Source organism: Doryrhamphus excisus, linkage group LG1 (genome assembly GCF_037039965.1).
Source record: "Doryrhamphus excisus strain RoL-2023G ecotype Guam linkage group LG1, RoL_Dexc_Guam_v1.1, whole genome shotgun sequence".
Taxonomy (NCBI): Eukaryota; Metazoa; Chordata; class Actinopteri; order Syngnathiformes; family Syngnathidae; genus Doryrhamphus; species Doryrhamphus excisus.
This window is the reverse complement of record NC_136357.1, coordinates 10,029,293-10,057,044: the sequence shown is the minus strand read 5'-3', so window position 1 is coordinate 10,057,044 and position 27,752 is coordinate 10,029,293. Positions and strand designations below refer to the sequence as shown.

The window sequence follows — 27,752 nt, the reverse complement described above, 5'->3', positions numbered from 1 at the left end:
ATCCTATGAAGAACAGTGATGATTATCTTACAGCAACAAGCCTAATCACTGCAAATGTGCCCCACAAAAAACTTATATCTTAAAATATATCTTGTCATTAAATCAATTAGTCAGTGTAGACCGCATAAGGTGTTGTAAACCATATAATTGATAAGCTTGCAGATCTTATTAGTGGTGATATTTTTGTTTATATGTTGTGTTTTTTACAGAATGAAATGGTGGGTGTAACACAATCATACACTGGAACTGTCACTGCAGCGTCTTCATCCAACATCAGCCCAGGAGTGAGCCGCATGATCAATACCAACGAGAGCGGTGAGATGTGAAAATGCTAGATTTGGGTCACCACAGTTAAGTGTGAAAGTGGACTCTGTTGTTAAGATTGTGATAGCGGTGTGACGCTTGGTGTGAGACTCTGTTGGAGGCAACATAAAAGGAAAGTATAATGCTCCTCATCCATAGGTTATAGCAGTTATTGTTGTGGCTATTGTTTATTGTTGCTCTATTGTGCCTTTATTAGTCCCACAAGGGGAACTTTCAGATTTCCTATTCAACAAGAAGAGAGGGGAGGGGAATAAATACCAGCATGCCCAATCCACTGTGATTGGTCACACGCCAACTATGAACCATATAAGGAAGTCCTCTGCGACATCACAAAGAGGAAGTTTTACCAACGCCTTTTGAAACCGAGCGTTTTGAGCATCGTTTAACATGAGAATACAACATTCTAACTACGTTTATAGGTCAGAAAAGTGGGAAAAGTATAATAGGTCCCTTTTAATTCTGACCTGAACATACACAGCAGTACAATTCCAACACCATATACTGTATGTATCGCCAACTCATACCTCTCTAGTTCATTCATCCTTTCTTATTCTTGCCAGATTAATTCAGGACACTCACATAAACATCACATAAATGATCACTGCACACTATTTTTGAAATTTTGCCCATTGTCCACAATCCTTATGTGAAACATGAACACATACAGTATTTATTTCCCACATTGTGCATTCTAACGGAAAAAAAAACAACAGCAAAAATAATACAGCAGCATAGAAACAGCTACAACACATACAATGTCCGCTCACACTGGGATGGCTGTGTCTTCCAGCACGAGATTTGCGCTCCAGTCCTCAGGTAAATAAAAAATGCTGACACCCAAGGAGCATCTTGTTGATCGTGAAAAGTGAAATTGAGATCTAGATAACCACTCTTCCATCTCTGAGTGACACTGAGATGAGCAGCTTGAAAGGCATCGTGTTGCTCCGCCAGATAAACAGAGTTAGCTGCTAGAATAACAATATTGTTGTAGCTTTGTTAATATGCAAAGCTATGTTATGTACAGTGCATGCGGAAAGTATTCACAGCGCTTCACTATTTTTTGTCATGTTACAGCCTCATTCCAAACTGAATTAAATTAATCTCGTACCTCAAAATTCTACACAAAATACTCCATTATGAAAATGTGAAAAAAGTTTTTTTTGACATGTTTTGAATTTATTAAAAATAGAAAACAAAAAAATCACATTTACATAAGTATTCACAGCCTTTGCCATGAAGCTCAAAATTGAGCTCAGGTGCATCTTTTTTCCACTGATCATCCTTGAGATCTTTCTACAGCTTAATTGGAGTCCACCTGCAGTAAATTCAGTTGATTGGACATGATTTGGAAATATAATAACTGTCTATATAAGGTCCCACAGTTGACTGTGCATGTCAGAGCACAAACACCAAGCATGAAGTCAAAAGAACTGTCTGTAGACCTGCGAGACAGGATTGTCTTGAGGCACAAATCTGGGGAAGGATACAGAAAAATTTCTGCTGCTTTGAAGGTCCCAATGAGCACAGTGGCCTCCATTATTCGTAAATGGAAGACGTTTGGAACCACCAGGACTCTTCCTAGAGCTGGCCGGTCTTCTAAACTGAGCGATCGGGGAAGAAGGGCCTTAGTCAGGGAGGTGACCAAGGCCCCGATGGTCACTTTGTCAGAGCTCCAGCGTTCCTCTGTGGAGAGAGGAGAGCCTTCCAGAAGGACAACCATCTCTGCAGCAATCCACCAATCAGGCCTGTATGGTAGAGTGGCCAGACGAAAGCCACTCCTTAGTAAAAGGAACATGGCAGCCCGTCTGGAATTTGTCAAAAAGCACCTGAATGACTCTCAGACCATGAGAAACAACATTCTCTGGTCTGATGAGACAAAGATTGAACTCTTTGGTGTGAATGCCAGGCGCCATGTTTGGAGGAAACCAGGCACTGCTCATCACCAGGCCAATACCATCCCTACAGTGAAGCATGGTGGTGGCAGCATCATGCTGTGGGGATGTTTTTCAGCAGCAGGAAATGGCAGACTAGTCAGGATAGAAGGAAAATGAATGCAGCAATATATAGAGATATCCTGGATGAAAACCTGCTCCAGAGCGCTCTTGACCTCAGTAGACTGGTCATGTACCTTGACCATATAGACAGTAGACATTAGGCAAGATCTCTGGAGAGATCTGAAAATGGCTGTGCACAGACGTCTCCCATCCAACCTGATGGAGCTTGAGACTTATTGCAAAGAAGAATGGGCAAAACTGCCTAAAGATAGGTGTGCTAAACTTGTGGGATCATATTCAAAAAGACTTGAGGCTGTAATTGCTGCCAAAGGTGGATCAACAAAGTATTAAGCAAAGGCTGTGAATACTTATGTAAATGTGATTTTTTTGTTTTCTATTTTTAATAAATTCAAAACATGTCTGTTTTTTCACATTGTCATAATGGAGTATTTTGTGTAGAATTTTGAGGTAAGAGATTAATTTAATACAGTTTGGAATGAGGCTGTAACATGACAAAATGTAGAAAAAGTGAAGCGCTGTGAATACTTTCCGGATGCACTGTAAATGAAACAGCAGTTAAAAAGTTGTTAAAAACAAAATGACTTTCCCATGGGGAATCCTTAAGGTGAGAACTACTTGCCCGAACTTGCCCCATGTAAAATGAAAAGACTGCCATAATGATATCATCAAATTTTTGTGGCATCACATGAGAATCTTAAATAAAGATTAAATGATTTATTAAATGATCATTTCTTGTGGTTGTTTTCCTACATAGATCATGACGTTGCATGGAAATCTGGATTGTCAAGAGACTTCTAGGCACTTTGCCTTGATAAATAAAAGTATGGTTAATAAGCAGTGATATTTATTATTAAACATTATTGAATAGACACATTTGTGTACTAGTAAAGTGTTTTTAATCCAGAAAAAATGCTCAATGGTCAAACAATAATTTGTGAAGCAAAGGTGAGAAAAATACACAGAGAAATGGAACCGCTAGATTTTGTAGCTTGTGCAAAATCATCACTTGGTATTGGATCTAATCGATGGTGGTGCCATCGGTACATCGTTATTGTCGAGCCCTGAACAGTGTTGGCATTTTTTGTTAGGGTTCAAAATAGTTACCTCCCATGACGCACATTGATAGTTAGCTCCATAACAATTGTCAATGATGGGCAAAATTCCATAAAGGTGGTTTTTCTTTAAGCATCAACCGGAGGTATTCTGTATGTGAGCAGTTCAATGTAGTTTTGACTCCCTGTTTAAAACTTCTACAGTGTACAGTATGTCCACATTATGTACTTAAAAAGGTACAATTATGCAGTTATGTGTGAGGGTGTTAGTCAAACCAAAGAACAAGAATGTCACTGTATTGGATGTGAATGACTATGCCCTTTTTCCCGTTTAATTCCTCTCTGGTAACTTAAGCACTTGCTTTTGAACTGTAGGATGAATGACTCAACTATGAGAGTCTTTTAAATGTTTCTTTTATGTGAAGCCTCAGATCATAGTTGAAACACTCTTTGCAAGCCCACATTGTCACTAACGTTACATATTATTCCCATGTTGTTCATAATGGTGTCCTTTGAATTATCAAGTATGGTATATTATAATAAGTGACAGCATGGTGACACTATATGTTGCTTCCTAGTTCCTGATGCACCTTTGGGACTAGAAGGGGAGGCTGTAGGCTCCAATGGGATTCTGCTTTCTTGGACAATGCCTCCTGGTACCAGCAACATTGATGGATATATAATCAGGTATCTTTATTCAGCAATGTCTTTTCTTGAGCAAATTGGGAAAAAAATTTACATTGATCCAATACTGGGCCAGTATCAGTACTGATACTGAAATTTGTCAAGCTGAGACTTGAGATTTGAGGAATAAAAGAATATATATACGAATCGAATGACATCAGGATATTCTTGTATGCTATGGATGGTGACAGTGAACCTATTATTCTTTAAGGTACAAGGAAGTATGTCCCTATCCGGATCCTGTCTTCACACAGGTGACCAAGTTTCTGGATGTACCAGAGACTCTGCTCACTGACTTCACGTCCGGCTCGACATACCATATTCAGGTAGTCACACATGTGATACCCTGAAAACCTACTTATAGGACCACTACTCATTTTAGTCTTTTTTATTACTTATTTTTATTCCTGTCACAAATATATTTCATGCACAGGATTCCACTGCAATAACCATATACCATTTGAGACAATCATAGTACCTGAATATCCATACTTACACGACCATACACGACCAAGTAACATTGGAAAGGCATCAGGCTTCAGCAATTTTGTCGGCTCATGTTCACAAAACAGTCCAGTGTGAAATGCCGTCGACAGATTAAAATGCCTTTCTTTTGCTGGGAGGGAATCAGGAACTCCAACCACTGGTGGTGGTGTCTTTAGGAATTGGAAACCTTTCCCTTACATTCAAAGAAACACTTTTTACGAGCCATTGCTCGCAACGTAAACACAGACGCAACGCTTGAGGGAGGGCAGAGAGTGTATTGCGCCTACAGCCACGCCCATAAGGAAGTCCACTCCTCTATGACATCACAAAGGGACAGTTTTGCAACGCCCTCTGAAACTGTGTGTTTTGAGCCATCCCAAACTTCTTTCAGGGCTCACTTCCAAATGCGCAAACCTCATTATCTTAAACTTTAGCATCGTTTAACACGAGAATAAAACATTCTAACTACATTTACATGTCAGAAAAGTGGAAAAAGCATAATAGGTTGCCTTTAAGTAGTGTATGGTTTTGTCCAGCTTGTGGTGTCTTGCTCAAGGGCAGTGCTTCAGTGCACAAGCACTGTAAACTGTCAGACCTCATTTCCATATGTTTTGGTGCATTGCTTTTGTTTTGTAGTGTATAATTCGAGTCTTTATAGCACTACACTATAGGCTCTTGATCTGGCTTAATGGTAGTAATTGATCCCAGTTGCATTATTAATCATGTAAACGGATCTATGGATCGGCCAAGACTCTTTTCACTGTCTGTTGTGATGAATGGATGCGAATGTGCCAAGGAGCTTCTAGAACTCATGAACTTTTTATAAATGCCTTGTTAAAGACTGGCATGCACTGTGACCCTTTATGTGTCCTTTCATGAGCACCAAACATGAGAAAAAGTTATCACGTCCCTCACTTGCTTGCTCCACTTGGAAGAGAAGAGGTGCTCACACTTTGTGTGTTGTCCTTCCTCCATCCCAATGCATGCCCAGGATCGTTCAAATGTTTTTATTTAGATTCTTAGATTTGATGCACACTTTGCCATGGGAAGAAATAGTCACGGACACCAACGAAGAAGAAGTGGCTAAAAAGTTTGTCTTAACATCATAAAAAAGAGCGGTCGGCTCATTGTAGCATTTGCAACACTATGATATCATGCAAAGGAGGGTGCACGACCAACATGATTAATTCAAACAATGCCCAACCCGAATAATAAAGTTCATAAAGTACTGTCTTTCTGTGTTTAGGTGGCAGCCTCTTCTCCAGTAGGTATAGGACCATTTAGTAAAGCTGTCTACGTAAAGACGGCTGAGTCACGTAGGTATCCACGCACACATACCCACTAAAAATGTATGTTGACTGTATTGTTGTACAGCGATGTGTCCCTGTGTGCTCATGTGTGTTTGTTTTATGCAGCTCCCGGTTTGGTGACCAATTTAACAGCCTTTGCCCAGAATCACACCTTTGTCCTGGTCACTTGGTTCCTGCCACACCGGATCAATGGCCTCATCACAAAGTTTGCTGTCAAAGCCAAACACGCTCGCACAGGACAGACGGTCCGTGACCTTGAGGTCAATGCAGAAGACATCATGACCGGAGCGCTGCCTCATTGCAATGTATGGATCTTTAAAACGAAACTCTTATTGACATGAAGAAAGAAATCAATCATACCACCATTATTGTTTAGGATGCTGCAGATATTCTATCTCGTGCGACCCTCAGTCCCTTGGAAATGACATCATCATCTTCTCCACCTTACACCCTCACCGCCGTGCCCCCTGCGGCCGCTTGGAGCGTCCCCATATCAGTAGGAGTTGATCAGCTTCGACCTTACACTGCTTATCTTTTTGAAGTGTCTGCATTCACGTCAGATGGAGAAGGACAGATTGCGTCTACTATGGTTCGCATGCCCGAGTCAGGTGTGGGGAAAAATGAGGCTATTTTTTTAAAGATTTTATTAATAGATTAAAATTCTATATAAATGAAGGATGTCTGTGTGTTTGTGCACTGCAGCCCCAGAAGATCCACCGCAGAACCTCTCAATATTAAATGTGACATCTCGATCGATATCCTTTTCCTGGAACTCACCCACCATCATCACAGGAAAATTCACCTATGTGGTCTTCCTATATGGCTCTACAGGTCAGTAGCTATTGACTCTGCATACATACATGAATAGATGCAAAATATAATCTGACAGAATGTTCTCCATGTCCTTGTACATAGGATATTTATATGAGAACAGCACAGCAGACATGAGGTTCGCTTTCACCGGTTTGACTCCGTATACCAAGTACACCATTGCTGTTGGGGCCAAAGCGGCCGGAGAAGTGGGTCCAATTGCTCAGGAGGAGGTGATGACATCTGCTGAAGGTAAACAGCAGCATTGATAAACAATTTGTCATTCATATGAACATGTGAGACCCATTGGAAAATTGTCTTTGATGACAGAAATTATAATCGTTTGATACCATTGTCATTGTGTAAAAATGCAGCAGGTAGAATGTCTGTCAAGAAAATTGCACTGCTATGCCATTTGAAGCTCTATTATTTCCAGAATTTCATGGTACTCAAAATCAAAGATATTTTTGCTGGTCTTCAACATACTCCATTATCAGAGGAAAATTCCAATCAAGAGTACCAACAAAAACATGTATTGATCTTTGACCCATACTACTTCAAGTATGATGGACAACATTCATTCATTCATTCATTTTCTACCGCTTTTTCCTCACGAGGGTCACGGGGGGTGTTGGAGCTTATCCCAGCTGTCTTTGGGCAAGAGGTGGGGTACACCCTGGACTGGTCGCCAGCCAATCACATATAGACAAACAACCATTCACACTCACATTCATTGATAGACAACAATCCAAATCTATTTGTAAAAATCTACAGTGGAACCTCAGTTAGCGTCAGTAATTGGAGGGCGAGCAGCAAGAGAGAAGTGGAGAAAAGATCCCACGGATGACACAGTAGTACTTTAGTTATTTTGTGAATCCATTCGTGTTTCTCACCTTCTTTATCAAAATGCTGATATTGAAACTTTATTTGGCTCCATCATGGGTTATTTTCCAGCTATGATTGAAGAAAATTGTGGTGTAACTGTGTTAGTTTATAATGAACTGCAGAGTCAACTGCTGATGACATCATAGGTGGGCAAAGGATATTGGTATATAGTAGTATATTAGTATATATTCATTCATTCATTTTCTACCGCTTTTCCTCACGAGGGTCGTGGGGCGTGCTGGAGCCTATCCCAGCTGTCTTAGGGCGAGAGGCGGGGTACACCCTGGAGTTGTCGCCAGCCAATCACAGGGCACATATAGACAAACAACCATTCACACTCACATTCATACCTATGGACTAGTATATATTAGTATATTAATAATACAACAAGACGTGTATCGTGTTTGTGTAACAACAACAAACAATATATGTCAACCAAGGCAAAACTTTTGCAACTTTTGCTACTTAAACCAAAACAAAATCCTAACCAGTTCTGAGATTCCACTGTATTTAAAATTGGTAGCACACTGACGTCAAACAAACTTATCTGACCTTTGACGCAAACAATTTTAAGCCATTTTGTGTCATTCCAGATCAGAAAGGATCTTCTTGTAATATATAGGCCTTGAGAGCTACCTGTTTAATTCTTCCAAAACAAATGAAAGATTGCTTTGACCTCAAAAACAAGACAATGCGCAAGTGCCATCGGGCAGTAATGACATTACAACAGTTTTGTGGCATAATCCAATAATGTGCAGTGCAACGTACTGACTATATGTCGGTTTACAGATTATATCAAGCACCTCCTGTATGCTTATTGTGTTTGGTGACGTAGCACCCAGTGCAGTTCAAGACCTGAAGGCAGTTGCAGAGGACGCTGTTTCAATCCGCGTGACTTGGAGAATTCCAGCCCAACCAAATGGTCATATAACCCAGTACAGACTACGGGTCCTGCTGAATGACACTTTATTACATGACATCACCCTCAAAGCAGAACCGGTAATAATCTTTATAATGCCAAGTTTTGGACTTCACTGTATACCCTTCTGTATACTTTCACCTGTAGACCTCCCATTTTCCACTCACAGAATACGACTGGTCCTTCCGAAGGTGAGACGCTTGGCCCTGATCAGCATTCTGTTCAAGGGCGGCGTAGGAGAAATGCTGAGCTCAGTTTGACCTTCACCACTGCTGATTTTGACCCCACACAGTCAACTGCCAGGACCTCATCCAGCCTCTCCTTCTCTCCACTCACAAGCGCTGAGGAAAGCACACACACCGCTGATACACCTTACGAGGGCTTTAACCCCTCTTTAACCCCCTCGCTCACTGAGACGTCCGATGACACTTACCAGTCTTCTTCACCTCCTCTTACACCAATACCTGTGTCGCCTGTTACGCTTCCACCATGGCTGACAAAGCACGCTGAGGACATGACATCTGAGTCATCCTACCTTACTCTCACACCAGGCCAGAGCCGCTTTTCCACACGGCATGCATCCTTCACGGCACATTCATCATCACAAAACACAGCGAGTTCTACTAAAGGTGGGAGAGTAATTCCTGGAGTCTCCGCTTTGCCTTTACACATATTGTGACTGCTTGATGACCAACCTGTGTCTGCATGCGTACTGCAGGTGTGATTGTGCAAGAAGAAATGATGAATGTGTTGATGGAAGAGCTGTCTTACCTGGTGTCCGGTCTTGAACCCTTCACCGAGTACACCTTCAGGGTCACTGCCTCTACGTTAGTGGGCGAAGGACCAGCCTCACACATCACTGAGAAGACCCGAGAACAAGGTGGGTTGTCATTATTATTTTTATCATCATGTTTTCATTGTGGGCGGCACAGCTGCGGAGTGGTTAGCGCGCAGACCTCACAGCTAGGAGACCAGGGTTCAATTCCACCCTCGGCCATCTCTGTGTGGAGTTTGCTTGTTCTCCCCGGTTTTCTCCGGGTACACGTTCCAAAAACATGCTAGGTTAATTGGCGACTCCAAATTGTCCATAGGTATGAATGTGAGTGTGAATGGTTGTTTGTCTATATGTGCCCTGTGATTGGCTGGCGACCAGTCCAGGGTGTACCCCGCCTCTCGCCCAAAGACAGCTGGGATAGGCTCCAGCACCCCCGCGACCCTCATGAGGAAAAAGCGGTAGAAAATGAATGAATGAATGAATGAATGTTTTCATTGCTGCAAAGTAAAAAATCATTTCACTTTTCACATTTCATTTAGTCCCCAGTTCAGTGCTCGCCCTTTCTTACCAAAACATCAGCTCTACTTCCATACGTGTGAGCTGGATGCCTCCACTCAACCCCAACGGGCGGATCACGCATTACACTGTCTACGGCCTTGAAGTGCACAGTGGTCAAGCTCTGATGTGGTTTACTAATTCTACCAGCATGGTCATAACAGGTAGCAGCCTTAACCTAAGACTATCCTGATGTATGTCATTGTAATTGTAACAATTACCAATATCATTTCTGATTTCTAGATTTGAAGAAGTATACTGGTTATAAGCTACGTGTGGCGGCGTCGACAGCTGTGGGAGAGAGCTTTCTATCTGAGGAAGATTACATCTTTCTCCTCACATTAGAGGATGGTATGTTCAGATAAAAAATGCACACATAAACCATAATAGTTGCATGTCAAGCTCAATCTCGCCTCTTAGAGCCAGACTCACCACCTATGAACCTCAGTGTGGTGGACACCAACCCTTCCACGGTCATCCTGACCTGGTCTGCTCCAGAGGAAGCCAATGGTGTGATTCAACATTACTTGGTCCACTATGAGAACCGGTCGTATTCTTCTTCAGTGAACACCTCCACCAACGAAGTTACTCTCGTGAACCTGAAGCCATTCACGTACTATAATGTCTCTGTGATGGCGTTTACACGTTATGGCCACGGCAACCAGACCTCGGAATATTTAAGCATTTTATCCGGAGAGGATGGTGAGTTTATGGGAATTTTAAAAATGGAAAAATAAGCAGCAGTAAATCAACAACTTTTTGTTACTTGCAGTCCCGGGCAGTCCTCCTTACAGCCTCTCCTATGAGTCACTCAGCCCAAATGAGGTCAACGTGACCTGGCAGCCTCCTCTCGTGCCAAACGGCGTCATCACCCACTATAGCCTGCAGCTGTGGAATTCAACCCATTACCTGAACCTCACCTCCCCGACCAACTTCATCCGCATCACACATCTCAGGAAGTTTGCACGGTACAGGGTCATGGTGCAGGCGCATACACGGGCTGGACCAGGGAACTTCAGCACCGAGCCGCTCAACATCACCACGTTGGAGGATGGTGAGACAGATGGATGAATGGGGGGGGGTGGATTTTTCTCTTCCAGGTTGACTCCACAGTTCCCGAAAAAGTGTGTCTGATCGTCATTTCCTCTCTGCTTCTTTTCCTCACTTCTATGTGCTTTGCTAACCATTTTGGAATTTCAGCAATGGTTTTTCCCTCATGAGGACCTCAAAGCTCCACTGGTTCTCTATCGACAGGCTTGTAGTTGTTGTTACATCACAGGAAAGTTTTTCTCCCACATCTTAGCTCCTGACACGCCTCCTCAGTTCTTCCATGCTCAGAAGTTGTCCGACTATGAGGTGGAGTTATTATGGCAACCACCACTTGAAGCCAATTCAGACATACTCTACTATCTTGTAAGAGTTTGGTGAGTTTGTAAAACCAAAATCACCATTTATGTTTGAAAAGAGGAACATGAACATGACAAAAATAGCCTGCTGACATATTTGCTAGGAATGAAACAATGGATCTGCTGCAGAATGTAACCGAGACATCAGCGCTTATTAATTTGGACCCTGAGAGCCACTACAATGCATCAGTCTCCACCTGGACCAGAATGGGAGATGGAGGGGTGCAGGCATACCTCAGCTTCACCACTGATGCAGGTGCTAGATGACTGTCGTCACGGCCAGCACAAGGAGACCATGAGACCTTCTCACACATCTCTGTATTATTTGTCATTCAGAGCCATTTGACCCACCCCGGAATGTGAAATTTGCAAATGTGACCGCCTCCTCTGTCATCGTGCTGTGGCACCCACCGTCTGAACCCAATGGAATCATTGTTCACTACTCAATTTACTACTCTGATAACAACACTGTGGCTGAGCAGGTAAGACACATCTTGAAAAAGATGACGTCAAAAGGTGGCAAATGAGATCCCTCTGCTATTTTCTTTCTGAACCTTGAAACATTCTGTCATTCGGTCCTCTACAGAGAGTTCCCGTTTCAGAACTGTTTATCCCTGTATCACCGGACTCAGTTCTATCCTGGACTCTGACTGGCCTTATTGGGGGTACTAACTACACAATGTGGATGACCTCCAGCACTACAAAAGGGGACGGAGGGGTCCGAAGCGAGCCACTGACTCTAGTCTTACCTGAGGATGGTCAGTCAGACACACACGAACATAAAGATACACCAAAATACTGCACATTGCTCTCCTTAACATTAGGTAAACCTGCACAGTATATGAAAAATATGCTTTTCCAAAGATAGTCATGCTACATTTTGATTGACACTGTCAGAGTGGTGTTACCATCACAAGATGTAGTGGAACATGTATTTGCAGTTTTCCTGAATTGCTCTGCATAATACTAGAAGCATATTGGAATAGTTCCATCCATCCATTTTCTATTCCGCTTCTCCTCTCTAGGGTCACAGGGGTATGCTAGAGCCTATCCCAGCTGTCTTTCGAGAAGAGGGGTACACCCTGGACTGGTCGCCAGCCAATCACAGGGCACATATAGACAAACAACCATTCACACTCACATTCATACCTATGGACAATTTGGAGTCACCAATTAACCTAATTCAGTCATTTCAATTTTGCATTGTTTAAATGTATAATCTTCATCCAATATTAATTTGGTCTGAAATTACACGTTTTCTATCAATCAGAAGAAAAAAAATAAGTGCAAGCATCACTCTCACAAAAAAACATAAAGCAAATATAATAATTATACAATAAAATTGGAGGCAGGAAGCAGAACTGGAGGTAGCAGAAATGAGGATGCTGAGGTTCACATTGGGAGTGACCAGGATGGATAGGATCAGGAACGAGTACATCAGAGGGACATTACATGTTAGAGGCCTTGGAGATAAAGTCAGAGAGGCCAGACTGAGATGGTTGGGACATGTACAGAGGAGAGATAGTGAATATATTGGTAGAAGGATGCTGCGTTTAGAGCTGCCAGGTAGGAGGCGTAGAGGAAGACCAAAGAGGAGGTTTATGGATGTAGTGAAGGAAGACATGAGGGTAGTTGGTGTGAGAGAGACAGATGCAGAAGACAGGGTTGGATGGAGGCGGTTGATTTGCTGTGGAGACCCCTGAAGGGAAAATCCCAAAGAGAAAGAAGAAGATTGTACTGTGAAAAAAAAATCCACATTCATGTACATATGAATATAGAATAGCAATAGAAAGTTAAGCACCAAAACATGGATGCGTCATGACTTGGTGGAAGTAATCATAAAGGAATTGCTCATACCGCGCTGACATTGCCAATCTTGGGAAATTGTGCAGGTGTACCTAATGAAGTGTCTGGTGAGCGAATACAGAGAAACCTCCAAAGTCAAACACAATTTGTTCCATCGTGTTGCATTATATGAATACAAAGTGTAGCTCATCAGTGTAGAATAAAACTAAAATAAAGTAAAACCACTCACCCTAATGGACTGTACCACTGCTGGCATTAATATGTGCTGTGTAGTGTAAAAGAGGTGTATTCATGTTAGCATCTGCTTGGCAGAATTTATTTATGTTGAATTTGTGGTGACATTTCAAAAACAGCTAAAGAAAAAGTAAAAGACACATCTAGTATTCTTTAGATGCTCACTGAGCGCAAGTTGAATGTGTTTATTGTTTGGCTTTTGAGGGATTTGACTTTGGTGGATCCACTGGACTTTATTGTACATAGTCAGAGTCTCACTGGAGGCCGAGTCTGCACACCTTTTTCAACACTCTTCTTCAAACAAACAAACAAAAAAAATGACATAAAAACTCTGCTCTGATCGAAGGAGTGACACTCAGTCTGCTAGGTGAAAGGAGATAACTCTCAGTCTTGCAAACTGGCTCTTATTTTGTCCCACTGGTGGCATCGATAATGGATGCCTTGAGGACAACCGGTTTGTATTTCCTTTCCTAAGCAGGATGACAGTTATGTGGAATTAGAAGGGAAAAGAACAAAGAGAGAGTGCACTGATTCAATGATAGAGAAATAACAAAGCCTGATGTCTTCTAGGTGGGATCATCCCACCATATTTTACATGCATGTCATATTTACTTCAACATATATTTAATTGAACTCTACGTCAGACGGATCTCTTTGTTTTTATGTGATTTTGTGAAAAATGGTGCAGACTGCTTTCAGTGACTAAGCCAAATTGAATACATTTTACAGATTTTGAATAGTTTACCACTGGATGATAATTACGCCTTATACTGACTTTTTATCTCTGCCTGTGATCTAGCTGTTCCACTCGCAGCCAAGCAGTGGACCTCCACAGCGCCTTGTCTCTCCCACACAGCCAAGCCCAGCTGGGCACAGTCTCCACATATACCTGGCCTCTCACAGCCACTCACTGATCTTAAGGACATTTTTTGAATATATTAATCCCCATTTTTAACCTTCATCTTGTGCAGCTTCTTCCATGCTTCACTGACAAACATATATGTACAAACAGGATGAGTATGATAGTTCTAACTTTTTCTCTCCACCCTTAATGCCTTTGTTCATGTATATTTCATTCCTGTCTACTGTTTTATTTATGTTTTCATGTTGCCTTATTTCTCTGCTTGATTACTGCATTTCTGCAATAACAGTATGTGACAGATAATGACAAAAAGTGGTTTGCTGTGCACTTTCACAATGTTCAAAGTGTATTTTCTTGCATAGGTCACACAACAAAGTAAGTCAATAAGGGAGTAATACTATTTCTCATTATGTACCCATCAGTGCCATCTGACTCCGTGCACAACCTGACCGCTCAGATCTTCAGTTCCACCGCCATCATCATCAGCTGGGACCCTCCCTTGGAGCCAAATGGCCGTCCTTACTACCTGCTCACGCTGCAGGAGGCCGGCATGCTCCCAAATATATCCAAACAAGGCCCTCCAGTGGTCAACAAAACCATCAAGAAAACCACCACTGATACTGTCTTCCTCTTCACCAAACTGAGGAAGTATTTCCCTTATGTGCTGACTGTTACCCCGGCAACAGCAGCCGGGCCTGCCTACAACCACACCAGCACAATGTACCTACGGACGGATGATGATGGTTAGTTCAGGAACACAAACATCACCCATCCACCCCCCCACCCTATACAGTACAAGCGGTTTATACATATGTGACCTTGATGTTTTGACCTCAGTCCCCAGTTCTGCGCCACTGCTGGTGTCAACAACAAACCTGTCGTCATCCTCCATCGCCGTTGTATGGCAGCGCCCTCTTGAGGCTAACGGGGAGATTACAGAGTATACCCTCACTCTGTTCAGCCCAGTGGGCTTAAACACCACACATACCCCCAACAGCTCCTTCACGTTCACTAACCTACTTCCGTACACAGCTTATAACCTGACCATTAGCGCTGCAACGCGTAAAGGCTCAGGGCCCATCCTGGTGCTGATGCTGCATACCGATGAAGGGGGTAAGTGTGTGCAGTGACACAGTTCACCTTAACTTTATGCGTGTACATATCTGATGTCTCTTTCATCTTCTATGTCATTGTGTTTCAGGCCCAATGTCCCCTCCACGTGACCTGACTATTTTCAATCACACGGCCGTCTCTGTGTGGTTGAGCTGGGAGCCCCCCCTGGAGCCCAATGGGGTGGTGATACAGTACGGCTTCAGGATTCAAAACCTCATCACACACATCGTCACACACCAGGTACCATCAATTTCACACACCGGAAGCTAGTCCGTAATAACAACAACTTAAGCTCACTCGTGAGATCCACTCTGCAAAAGTACACACCTGTCACACGGATTGCTAGCTCTAATTTCACACTCCAGATGCGACTCGGAGTTAACATTATATTCACTCAGACGTGCACATATGTGTGATGATATAATAAGATATCCGGACTGCATTATATTATCTCTCGTGTGTTATTTTAGATGTGTGTTTTTGTCTGTGTGCACCATTTTAGAATTCATCCGGGCCATCAACCACTGAATACATATCTGGCTTCAAGCCTCATAGTACCTATGAGATCAGTGTTTACTCTTTCACCCGAGTGGGCCACGGGAACCAATTTAGCAGCCCCGTGACCTTCACCACTAATGAGTCAGGTAACAAATACACATGCTTGTTCACACTCATTCAGGCTGATGAAAGTAATATTTATATCTATAAGAGGTAAAAACATGTGTTGTTTAAGAACCAAAAAAATGAACAGTCTATCTGATGAGGAACCATATTTGGTTACCTAAACTTGAGTCAAAATGGATGCCACGTACTTTGTGACGAGCCAGAAGAACCATTTGACTTCCCCTCACCAATCAACCAAGAATAATTGAATAATTTCTGAGTTGTAAGGGCAACTGGCTGAAAAAATGTCAGATTTGCTGACATGAGTGAATGCTAAAAACTGGTTCCTGTAGGGTTTCTGTTATGCTAAGCTAAGACTCCATGTAAGTCTGTACAAAAACACAATTGGAAATTAAATTGAAGTCTTTTCCCCAACCACTCCCTCTTTGTTTCTGCAGTGTCAGAAGCTATCGGGAACCTGTCGTGCTCAGGGATCAGTTGGGATTCCATTCAGCTATCTTGGGAACCTCCAGCCAACCCGAATGGACAGATCCTTTTTTACGAGATTCTAATAGAAATGGACTTGCAGTCCTACACACACCAGGTCAACACATCAGAATACACAGTGACTGGACTGCCACCAGAGCAGGAGTTTGTGCTCAGTGTGGCTGCAGTCAACTCTGCAGGGCTAGGAGATCAAACCAACTGTACTGCTTCTACACTTTCAGAGTCAGGTACACATTTATTGTCCCTTTCAGATCATTAGATGAGTGTATACATTGAATCATCTTTGTCTCTATGTCTAGCCCCATCTGCCCCTCGCTTCCTCACCATCTCTCAGGTCACCCCCAATAACATCACACTCCAGTGGGATCCCCCCCTCTCTATCCCGGGCCTGCTGAAAGAATACCACCTCCTTGCACAGCTACTCACCACTAGCTGTGGACCTGACAACCTCATTGCTGCACAACAAGACCAGAGTGAAGAAGCAGACTTGGACTGTGTGAAATCCACTTTCACAATGTCAATTAACGCCTCAGAAGAGGACACCAGTGTCACGGTCCATCCTCTGGCTAAATACAGACACTACCGCTTCAAATTGGCCGCTGTGACTAATGCAGGAGTTGGAGAATATACACAGTGGATCTATGCACGCACCCTAGCTGGCAGTAAGAACATCACAATGATCTTATGAGGTTTTGGAACGAGTGGTTAGCATGCAGGCCCCACAGCTAGGAGGCCCGAGTTCGATTCCACCCTCGGCCATCTCTGTGTGGAGTTTGCATGTTCTCTCTCTGATGTACTCGTTCCTGATCCTATCCATCCTGGTCACTCCTAATGTGAACCTCAGCATCCTCATTTCTGCTACCTCCAGTTCTGCTTCCTGCCTCCAATATTATTATTATTATATTTGCTGGTTAGCGCGCAGACCTCACAGTTAGAAGACCAGGGTTCAATTCCACCCTCAGCCATCTCTGTGTGGAGTTTGCATGTTCTCCGCATGTTCTCTGCATGCGTGGGTTTTCTCCGGGTACTCCGGTTTCCTCCCACATTCCAAAAACATGCTAGGTTAATTGGCAACTCCAAATTGTCCATAGGTATGAATGTGAGTGTGAATGGTTGTTTGTCTATATGTGCCCTGTGATTGGCTGGCGACCAGTCCAGGGTGTACCCCGCCTCTCGCCCGAAGACAGCTGGGATAGGCTCCAGCACCCCCACAACCCTCATGAGGATAAGCAGTCGAAAATGAATGAATGAATGAATCTGTTTGTGAATTTTTGCTTGTACAGTCTGAGCCATACTGTAATGTAATGTAAGGTATCTTCCTCAGACCCGGACGCGCCTCCACGTGACCTCAGGGTGACCTCCACTTCCAGCAGCCTCCGTATAGCATGGCACCCTCCAGCCATTATCTCTGGACCAACATCTTATCTTGTGGAGGTCATTTCTTTGAATCATATCATATTAACAGCCATTTATACTGAATATTTCTATTTTCTCTGTCCTATTAGGTGGATGGTCCTGGTTTGAATTACTCTGCAGTTAGAGCTCCGGGGGAGTTGACAACTGTGGTTGTGACTAATTTAACTGCTTTCTCACGTTATTCTGTGACTGTAACTGCTTTTACTGGTTCAGTAGAGCACGCCCCTAAGGAAGGGAAAGCTGTTGGGCCCATCCTGTTTCTGACGTTGGAGGAAGGTATGTGGAAAACTTGTTAACAAAGCTAAAATCTAAATTTCTTTTGAAGAAAAACCCAGTCAAGAGCTGCCACGGGCAGAAAACCCTCCTGTGAACAGGACATTTTCTCAGCCTACAATAAAAGGCAAATGTAAAACATTTTTTGGGGGAGTAAAACTTACTCTAAGAAAGCATGATTTGTTGTCGAACATTTACTAGATAAAAAAAAACATAAGTTTAACATAATCCCAGATAAAAATGGAGATACCTACTGTAACATTGTAACCTTCACCAAATTGTGTTGTATTTCCTTCTTCTGTGTGCATTTGAACAAGAGTCAAAAGTAAAGTTGCAATCATGACTTCTTTTTCTCCTCATCCACATCTTTCCATATATTCTATGGTTTTTATTTGTCCTCAGAGCCTAAAGATCCACCCAAAAACGTGGTGGTTTCTGTCATTCCGGATGAGGTAAACCAAGTAAAGGTGACCTTCACCCCGCCGGAGGAGCCCAATGGACAAATCACGTCCTACTTTGTATACATCTTTGAAAAAGAACTACTGGTGAGGAACATCAGCCTTAACACCACCCAAAACGACAATAGCGTGCTGAGCGCGGTGATAGATGGCCTAAAAGGTGGTCATGACTACAGTATTCAGGTGAGGGGGCACATATATAGACGTCATTTTTTTCTTTACTGTTTAACCCATTCGTGGTGTTTTTCTTTATCCTTTTCCTTGATTCAATGTGTGTTTTCTGTAGATTTCAGCAAAGAACAGCGCTGGTAGGAGTCCACCCAGCCCACATGTCCAGATAACGACTGGAATCAAAGGTACTGTGTTCCTACATATCACTGAGTCAAAGCACAACCTTGCTATTGCCATCAACTGCAATTTGACTGCGCAGTAGGAGAGCATGCAAGCCTGAACCCGTCTACTTCTGACACTTCAAATATAACTCACATATGTGTGCTTGTTGGAAAATTTCACCCTTTCTTTGTGTAGCCATGTTTAGTAATATATCATTCATAACTGAACAAAACCTCTGTGTTTACCAAAATAATAATGATCTGTTTTAATAGTCACTTCCAGAGAACAATAATTGATGATGATAATGTATGTAGCTAGATGTGGTGACCATATTATTAGAAACACTTCTTAGTATGAAACGGTCAGGTATACCATTGCAACCTACAACAGCAATAATTAGTATGCAGTATAACATAATATCAACTATAATGGCCTCCACTCGAATAGACACCACAAATATATCTCATAGTACAGTATAATTACTGTGGGAAGCGTTTGCTAAGTTATTGAATGATTAAATAAAAATAAATAAATAGTAATATTTTGCAATGTATTCCAGCACAACCCCCCAAACAAAAAAGTATTTTCCCTTAATATGGTATTCATTAACTTAATAAAGGCAGAATACTTGATCCTGTTCTTGTATAGTAATTATCATAACATTGTGGTCTGACAGTGTAGGCCTATGTGCATATTCTAATGTGTGTGTGCACCATGATGTTGTGATTTTTGTGTGCTGCAGCCCCAGCCAAGCCCACCCAAAGACCCCAAGCAGTGCTCGGCCATAGAGGTGTTGCCATGGTTACCCACAGGAGTATCACCATTCGAATGCCTGCGTGTTTCTATAGTGATGAAAATGGACCAATCGCAAAAATTCAGGTCATCGTGGCTGAGTCAGGGGGTATGACTCTTCAAAAATATTGACGTTGCTCACTTAGAGCTGAAGTCTGTCTTGAGTTTGACTAACACATACAGGCTTTTAGTGTCAGCACATATTTGACTCAATGTGCATTTTTCTTCCTACCATCATACCACAGTGAAGGACACCTCAAACCTAACTAACTGGAGGAATGCATTCTTTGGCCATCCCGCCCCGTATGTTACTGACCAGGGCTTCCGCAACCCATCATGTTCAGGGGACACAAGGGATGCACGGAGTGTCTCTGGGGGCAAGCATCTTCTGCCAAGACACAATAACACTATGGCGACTACCTATGTGATAGGAATACATGATGAGTGTATGCATGAGAACGACACTGACACTTTGTGTAATGGACCTCTAAAGGCCAACACTGTATATGTGTGAGTGCACCATCACTTCAACACCATCTTAATGTAAATGGTTACACTATATTATATATATATATATATTACTTATTATATATATTACTATATACTCAACAGGTTTAAGTTCAGAGCGACTAACATCATTGGCCAGTATACTGACTCTGAATACTCTGACCATATTAAAACTGCAGGTATGTTCATATTCAACATTAGCACATCAGAAATGATCTCCTGGTTATTTTGCCTACCCTTTTTTTTCCTCCATAGTTGATGGACTGTTGACCAGAGATGAGCAGATCATTCTTGGTGTACTCCTCTCCTTTTTTTTGGCGGTGCTACTGATTGTCATCATCTGTGTATCTGTCAAGTAAGATGAAAGCACTTTTTTCTTTTTTCTAACACTCTGGATGGGTGAAACATCTGTGTATTTATATATATTTACTGACTGCAATATGTTGACATGTTTGTCAGGTTCCACCAGCGCAAGAAGGAGGGTGGAACGTATTCTCCCAGGCAAGCGGAGATCATTGAGACCAAGTATAAACTGGATCAGCTGATTGCTGTGGCAGATTTGGAACTGAAACAAGAAAAAGTCAACCGGTTGGTACAGTTCATAAGATTATGTTTAACACTTTGGAAAGCTGGAGCAGGAGGAACATGATGTGATTTTATGTGGCTGCCCCAGATATGATTTCAAATTTCAATGCAACAGACAGAAACTGTTTTTACTGCTGCCAACATGATATATGCTCCTGTCGGCACTAAATCATCTTGTGTTGAAGACTTTGTGCAAAAATAGAAGCAGCAGCTTCGAAACAATGCCGCAACGTTGTGACTTGATATTTTATCCTTTCTTCTCTAGAGACAAGCTGTGTGCAGCCATGGTTGCTGATAAATGTGCTCTTTTTTATTGTTTTCTTTAAAATACATACATATGTATTATATGTGTATATCATGGCTGTCAAAGTTAACGCATTAAACAAACTTTACTTTAATGGCACAATTTATGTAATTTTAATTAATGGTGGCTGTGGAGCCACAAGCGGGAAGAAATATTGAGCAGAAACGGACAAAAAAACAGCTTTTTTGAATAGTAAGGTTAGCTTCAAAGTCCAGGTAGATGGCGCTTGCAACCAGGCCAAAGTTATTTGTATCAACTGTTGCTATGAGTTGCCTTGTCATCGAGTAGGTACTGGCACACTGCCGGTGTTCTTTCATTGTCATTTATACAGTGTTACCTTGGCATACGAGTATCCCAACTAAAGAGTTTTTTTTTTTTGATGTGAGCAACCACTCAGCTGATTTTTACTTTGAACTGCAAACACAAATTTGGGTTACAATTTGCTAGTTACTGGCAGGCATAGCTGAAGACAGCTATTTGGGGCCTTGTGTCAATGTGACCAGGACTGAAGATACAAATGGCTCGAAATGCTAGCATTAGCATTAGCAGCACAGTAGCTAGTCACTCGTCACTAGTCACACATCGGCATATAGCAAAAGAAAGCATACACACATATAATAGCAATCGAATTTATCTTACAGCATTTATTACGTATTGTGTAAAACTCTAAGAGGAACGACATTAAAAGCACTAAATGAATGAGGACCCGTACATTCAGCTATCTGCTCCTGGTCAAAGAGCCATCTACTTTTTTTATATCATTATTTTGGAGAGCAAATATTGTAGGTCATTGTCTTATACAGTGCATGCCTTTGTTTGAAATGTTCGCTAAAATACACACCTGTCATCACTCGGACACAAATATATCTCACTTATACATACCACTCCATAACAAGTGGCTAAAATAACTTTGCATTCATGTAGCCACATTGAATTTGGAAGATAGTTAGGCCTTTTTGTGTCTTAATGTGCACTTTTCTCCCAACAGGTATTCTTCCTTCTTCTTTAGACGAAAGGAGATATATGTCATCCAGTAAGTTTCAATACAATTTATGTAAATGCTGTATTCCACATTTTCCTCCACTATTGCTAGCTAATGCATTGGCATTGCACTGCACCAAGAGGCACCTTTTTTCCATTTGTTTATGCGCTATCTCCAGCCTGCCTGAAAGGCTAAATGGTTTTAGAGGGCAGGAAGAGGGACACCTTATCACTTGCATAGTTTCAGAATTGCCAAGAAACACCAGGTCAAGTGGATTAACCTCTTCAAATTACTCCACACACACGCACACACACACACACTGTCACTGTGTCTGTTGATCTCATATGCAAAAACAGGAAGTGATTGTGATTTTTATTTTTTCTAACTGTTTTTTCTATTTTGGTCCAGACTCCTCAGCTACAGGAAATCACTCAAGTAAGTCATCCAGCATAAATTATGTATAAATAATTTGCCGACAGGGGCTGCAGTATGCAATGTGAATGTTCAGTGCTGGTTGGTATTACACTGTTACACATACACTTCATTAGATTTGATGAGATATTTTATCATGAATATGAGCACATTTGCAGTCCATTTTTTCATATTTTCCTGTGTCAGGCCCATCAATAAAAAGTCCTTCCTCCAGCATGTGGAGGATCTATGCAGTAATGACAATGCCAAATTCCAGGAGGAATTTTCTGTAAGCATATTTGCAAATCTGACCTTTTGCCACGTCGTTTTATCTTTTAAATGAATCTAATATGCAGCAACGTATCTTCTTAGGAGCTTCCCAAACTGCTTCAGGACCTGGCAACCACTGATGCTGACCTGCCCTGGAATAAATCCAAGAACCGTTTTCCCAATATAAAACCTTGTGAGTAAATACGACGGTCGATGGGATTGCATGCTGTATTAGATAGCGATATTTTAGTTGATGCCACTCAATAGGACACAGTTGTATCGCGGCACAATGTGTTTTAGGGACATTTTATAGAGTGACGCAGAGCATGAGAAAAACTTGTTTGAATGGAGATGCTGAGACAATGATTCTTATGCATTCAAACTAATGTTGCTGAGTGAAAAATATAATATTTCCTGTATAGACTTCCCGCTAAGGTCTATTCAGGGGTTCTGGGGAGGAGGATCCGCCAGATGGTCTAGTGTGGTTTTCATCCTGGTCGTGGAACTGTGGACCAGCCCTACACTCTCTTGCCAGGGAGTTTTCCCAACAAGTCTACATGTGTTTTGTGGACTTGTGTGGACTTCTGTGGGGGACTGGACCACCTAATAGAGGCTGTCCCTGAAAGACCAGTGTCAAAGTTTAGTCCACATTGCCAGCAATTAATCAGGCTTGTTTCCAGTGAGGATACAGTAAGCCAAGGCTACCCTTTGTCACCGTTTTTGTTCACTACCTTTACAGTACAGGCGTGGCTGTAGGATTAGGTCTCTGCTTTTTGCAGATTATGTGGTCCTTTAACTCCCACTGGATTAGATTGCAGCTGAGTATGAAGTGGCTGGGATGATCAGTACCTCCAGGTCCAAGTGGTCCCCGATCTCCAGGTCAGGGATGAGATTCTGCTCCAAGTGGAGGAGTTTAAGTATTTTCAGATCGGGTTGACAAGTGAGGAAAGGATGGAATGCATGATTGACAGGTGGATTGATGCAGTATCTGCCCTGAAGCGGACTCTGCATTGGTCTGTTGTGATGACGAGGGAGCTGAACCGTAAGGCAAAGCTCTCTATGTTCCTGCACTCACCTGTGGGTAGTGACTCAAAGGACAAGATCGTGAGTCCAAGCAGCCAAAATGACTTTTCTCTGTAGGATGGCTGGGCTTTCCCTTATGGACGAAGTACAGTAAAGTCTCGTTATATCGATATTCTCGGGAGTAGGAAAAAATACCGATATAACCGGACTATCCATATATCCGATCCTGCGCCGAACTGCATTAAAAGTGGGCAATAATGCACTTGACATTGTTCTATGGTATAGAACAATGTCGAGCAGCTTAAATCAATCTTTGCTTAAGGATCTCAACCCGCCCCACATAGCTGGCCAAACACATGCCTGCAACAGAAGAACCAACTGCGTTCGTGGTTTCTCTCGTGTGTATAGATTCTATACAGGCATGTGTTTGGCCAGCTATTTGGGCGGGTTGAGCATGACCTGTGAACCAGGAAGTGCGGGAATCGGTGTGTGTGCTGCGCTCTGGTGGTGGAAGTGTGAAAAATAAAGTTGACTGGAAGCAGCCGTTCGCCGTGTTCTTTTTTGGTATTGAAATCCTTAAGCAAAGATTGATTTAAGCTGCTTTTGTATCGATATAAGCAGACCAAATTGGCTGGCGGGAGATGAAAAGGGCATTGTAGTAACCGGATTATCATAATAACCGGGTATCGTACTAACGGAACTAATTATATCATAAAAGACTAGAAATTTGCCGGGAAATGAAAATAGTATCGTAATAATTAGTAATTTGTTATAACCGATATCGATATAATGAGACTTTACTGTAGCTGGAACGTGCTATAGTGGAAGAAGATGGATGGAGTACCGTATATTGTTTGCAATTAATTTCTTTCTTTGCTGCTCTAGCATTTCCACATTGTTTTTAAAAGAACTGCAGTCGTGATACAAATTACACATAGGGCTCACACTGTGCTTCCTCTGTTGTATCCAGATAATAACAATAGGGTGAAACTGCTGTCAGAACCTGGAACTGCCGGCTCAGACTACATCAACGCCAGCTTTGTTGCAGTGAGTATCAGCTTTTTTCACTCACTTTTTTTCCAGGGCATTTCTTGGTCATGTTCTTATTCTGTCAGAAATGTGGATCAGTGTGGATTAATGGACTATTTTGTCTCTCATAGGGTTACCTGTGTCCCAATGAGTTTATTGCAACCCAGGGTCCATTACCCAACACAGTGGCTGACTTTTGGAAGATGATTTGGGAAACAGGAAGTCGCACCATCGCTATGCTCACACAGTGTCACGAAAAAGGCAGAGTGCGTCACCGGAGATGTGATAATGTTGTACTGTGGAACAGCAAAAGCATATTTGTGTGCATGTCCTCATCTAGATTCGTTGTCACAAATACTGGCCTGAGGACAACAAACCCATGTCAGTGTTTGGCGACATCCTTATATCCAAAGTATCGGAAGAAATCCTTCCTGACTGGACTGTCAGAACCCTGAAAGTAGAAAAGGTAGTACAGAAAGTAATACATTGCCAAATGTACATTTTATGACCCAATGAAAAAGCACTGTAACAGCAACAACTGAAATACATTTGCACCTTTGGCCTGACTTGCACCATAACTGCACCACCACTTTACTTTTTATAGAAATGTGTTAGTTTTGTCTAACCAACAAAACAATTAATTATATTTGAACTAGAACCTTCTTTACTTGAGCTGTATTCATTCCTCTTTTCAGCACGGCCATTACATTTTGGTTCGCCACTTCAACTACACATCATGGCCCGAGCACGGGGTCCCAGAATCCTGCAGCACTCTCATCAAGTTCGTCAGAGCAGTCCGAGCGCACCGGCATGACAACACCACTATAGCGGTCCATTGCAGGTGCTACAGTGTAACTATATATATTCTGTGTCACCACAAAATGCTGCATAGTAATAGTTGTGTGTGTGTGTATTGCCTCAGTGCTGGTGTGGGCAGAACAGGCGTGTTCATCGCTCTGGACCATCTCATTCAACACATCAGAGATCACGATTTTGTGGACGTTTACGGTCTAGTGGCTGAACTGCGCAGCGAGAGGATGTGCATGGTACAGAACCTGGTTAGTATACATCCACCAAAATCACCCTTTTTTTCCTGTGATTAGAATTAACACACACTTCTGGAGAATCAGCCAAAAATAATCAATCATAAAGAATATTAATCAGCAAGTTGTCCTATTTTACACTCCATACCCACTTGTGATCTCATTCCCCATGAGGAATTATTAGAAAATTCCCTTTCTGACAAAGATGATGTGGCAGTGGATTAAACGTGTATTATGAGAAGGATCCCCCTTTTGACAAAGCACGAATCTATCCTAAAATCACCCTGCTCGCTCATTACTTATGGATCACTTGTGTGTCTCAGTGTGTGCAGGGACATTATGTCTACATCGTGGTTATTGTTTTGTCATGGCATGTTGCTTTTTTTACATTGTGGGGCTCCACATCCCTCCACATGGTAGACTTGATTCTTTGGGACCATTAGGCACATGTTGAAAATCTGTAGTCGCATTAAGGCCTTTCTATTATTGTACTTATAAAGCTAAACATGCAGAGATGGTGAGGACAATGATTTAATAAGAAGTCATAGTAATATGTAAGAATGAAACTGCCATTTTTTGACATAACAGGAGCCCTTGTTGTGTCATTGCAACTGGAAAAACACTGACCCGTTTGGCGACATTACCTTGAATATAATAATGTAAGAATAAATACAAGAAGAACACAATGTACACAAAAGGTGCCCAACGTTTACTGTCTTAGTCATTGTTTAAGTTACTTTTAATACAGGAGCTCTACAGTTAAGGATTTTACAAAGGAGACATTTTAACCCTGGAACAGATTATTTATTTTTCCATTGGCCCATTTCCCTGTACCTCTCTTTCCACACACATTAACAGGAGTTATTATACAACACTACATCAATGCTACTTTTTGACTTATGTGGCTTATTTTGATTCTTTGTGTTATAGTCTTATTGGGTTAGATGGTGGTTATCATAAATAACTGAATAGAGGGGAAATCACATGATATGACACAGTATGTTGCATGCAAAAATCTGCTTTCTGACTACTGTTTGCCTTTCTGTTAATATATACGGCATAGTGAAGATTGAATTTCCCTTCAGGGATTGAAATTAGTAATAATACATTAAAATATGCTAGAATTTGGCCAGTCAGCATGTACTGCTAGTGTTGGTTGCTATTTTCAGTAATGTGTGTGTGTGTGTGTGTGTGTGTCAGGCCCAGTACATCTTCTTGCACCAGAGCACATTGGAACTACTGAACAATAAAGGCAACAGCCAGTCCATATGGTTTGTCAGCTACTCTGCTCTGGAGAAGATGGACTCCCTGGATGCCATGGAAGGTAACACACACGCTTAAGACACACACCGCTTCCTTGATGATGTCGTCTCATCGCATGTGTTTGTCTTCAGGTGATGTTGAACTGGAATGGGAAGAGACTACAATGTAGACACTTTGCCAGAAGATGGCTATGTTCATTAGAAGATGGGGGAGGTCAAAGGCACCCTTGGAACATTGCTGCTCCCTTCAAGGAACGTCTTGTTTTCACGGTGAGGAAGTGGAAGAGCGCTCTATCACATTTTTGCACACACTGAGTCCGCTGTGTATTGTCATGACTGTATTATATACTGAAACCCCTTTGTGTTTTGGTAAGATAATTTATTCAGCCATATTTTTTTTCTATGTCTTTGTAAATTCTGCCTGGGTTGAGGAGTTGACAGCATTCCAGTTTTGGGTTTATTCTTTCCTCAAGAGTGATTTGCAATAATAAAAGCCTTTTTTCAAATTTTTACATCCTTTATAGTTGAATTAGCGGTACACTTAAGGACTCTTTGAGCAAATGAAGCAACATCGTATCCCATTAAGCTAGTTTGACTCCTGTACAGGAAATAAGCATGCAGTTAGGTTTGCAGACACCACAGTGACTTCTGTATAAGTCAATCAACATGTGATTGAAATGCACACTTTAATTAAAGGGGACCTATTATGCTTTTTCAA

At 42.0% G+C, this 27,752-nt stretch overlaps 1 protein-coding gene across 1 annotated transcript; it reads left to right on the top strand.

Annotated features, from left to right (window-relative positions):
• Nucleotides 1–191: 191 nt before the first annotated feature.
• Nucleotides 192–27,752, top strand: ptprq (protein tyrosine phosphatase receptor type Q). Its single transcript, XM_078793668.1, has 45 exons — nt 192–315; nt 3,970–4,078; nt 4,287–4,401; nt 5,808–5,877; nt 5,977–6,176; nt 6,248–6,479; nt 6,574–6,702; nt 6,787–6,933; nt 8,402–8,565; nt 8,655–9,114; nt 9,204–9,365; nt 9,800–9,979; nt 10,059–10,166; nt 10,236–10,517; nt 10,588–10,869; nt 11,119–11,239; nt 11,326–11,477; nt 11,558–11,703; nt 11,808–11,979; nt 14,546–14,866; nt 14,961–15,236; nt 15,325–15,476; nt 15,739–15,880; nt 16,298–16,573; nt 16,646–17,008; nt 17,671–17,780; nt 17,852–18,038; nt 18,438–18,676; nt 18,780–18,849; nt 19,569–19,727; nt 19,864–20,128; nt 20,231–20,304; nt 20,381–20,480; nt 20,585–20,713; nt 22,003–22,047; nt 22,405–22,431; nt 22,615–22,696; nt 22,780–22,870; nt 24,671–24,747; nt 24,861–24,995; nt 25,070–25,195; nt 25,425–25,570; nt 25,652–25,787; nt 26,973–27,096; nt 27,167–27,752. Exons 1-45 carry the CDS (start codon nt 192–194, stop codon nt 27,202–27,204), a joined length of 7,245 nt encoding a protein of 2,414 aa, XP_078649794.1. The 3' UTR covers nt 27,205–27,752.

What these genes read in the sequence shown, in the direction of transcription:
- ptprq (XM_078793668.1), top strand. Translation starts at nt 192, where the DNA reads ATGTTGTGTTTTTTACAGAATGAAATGGTGGGTGTAACACAATCATAC. An exon ending in CGTAAAGACGGCTGAGTCAC is followed by an intron (nt 5,878 to 5,976) that starts GTAGGTATCCAC and finishes TGTTTTATGCAG; the next exon opens with CTCCCGGTTTGGTGACCAAT. An exon ending in ACTATAGCGGTCCATTGCAG is followed by an intron (nt 25,571 to 25,651) that starts GTGCTACAGTGT and finishes GTATTGCCTCAG; the next exon opens with TGCTGGTGTGGGCAGAACAG.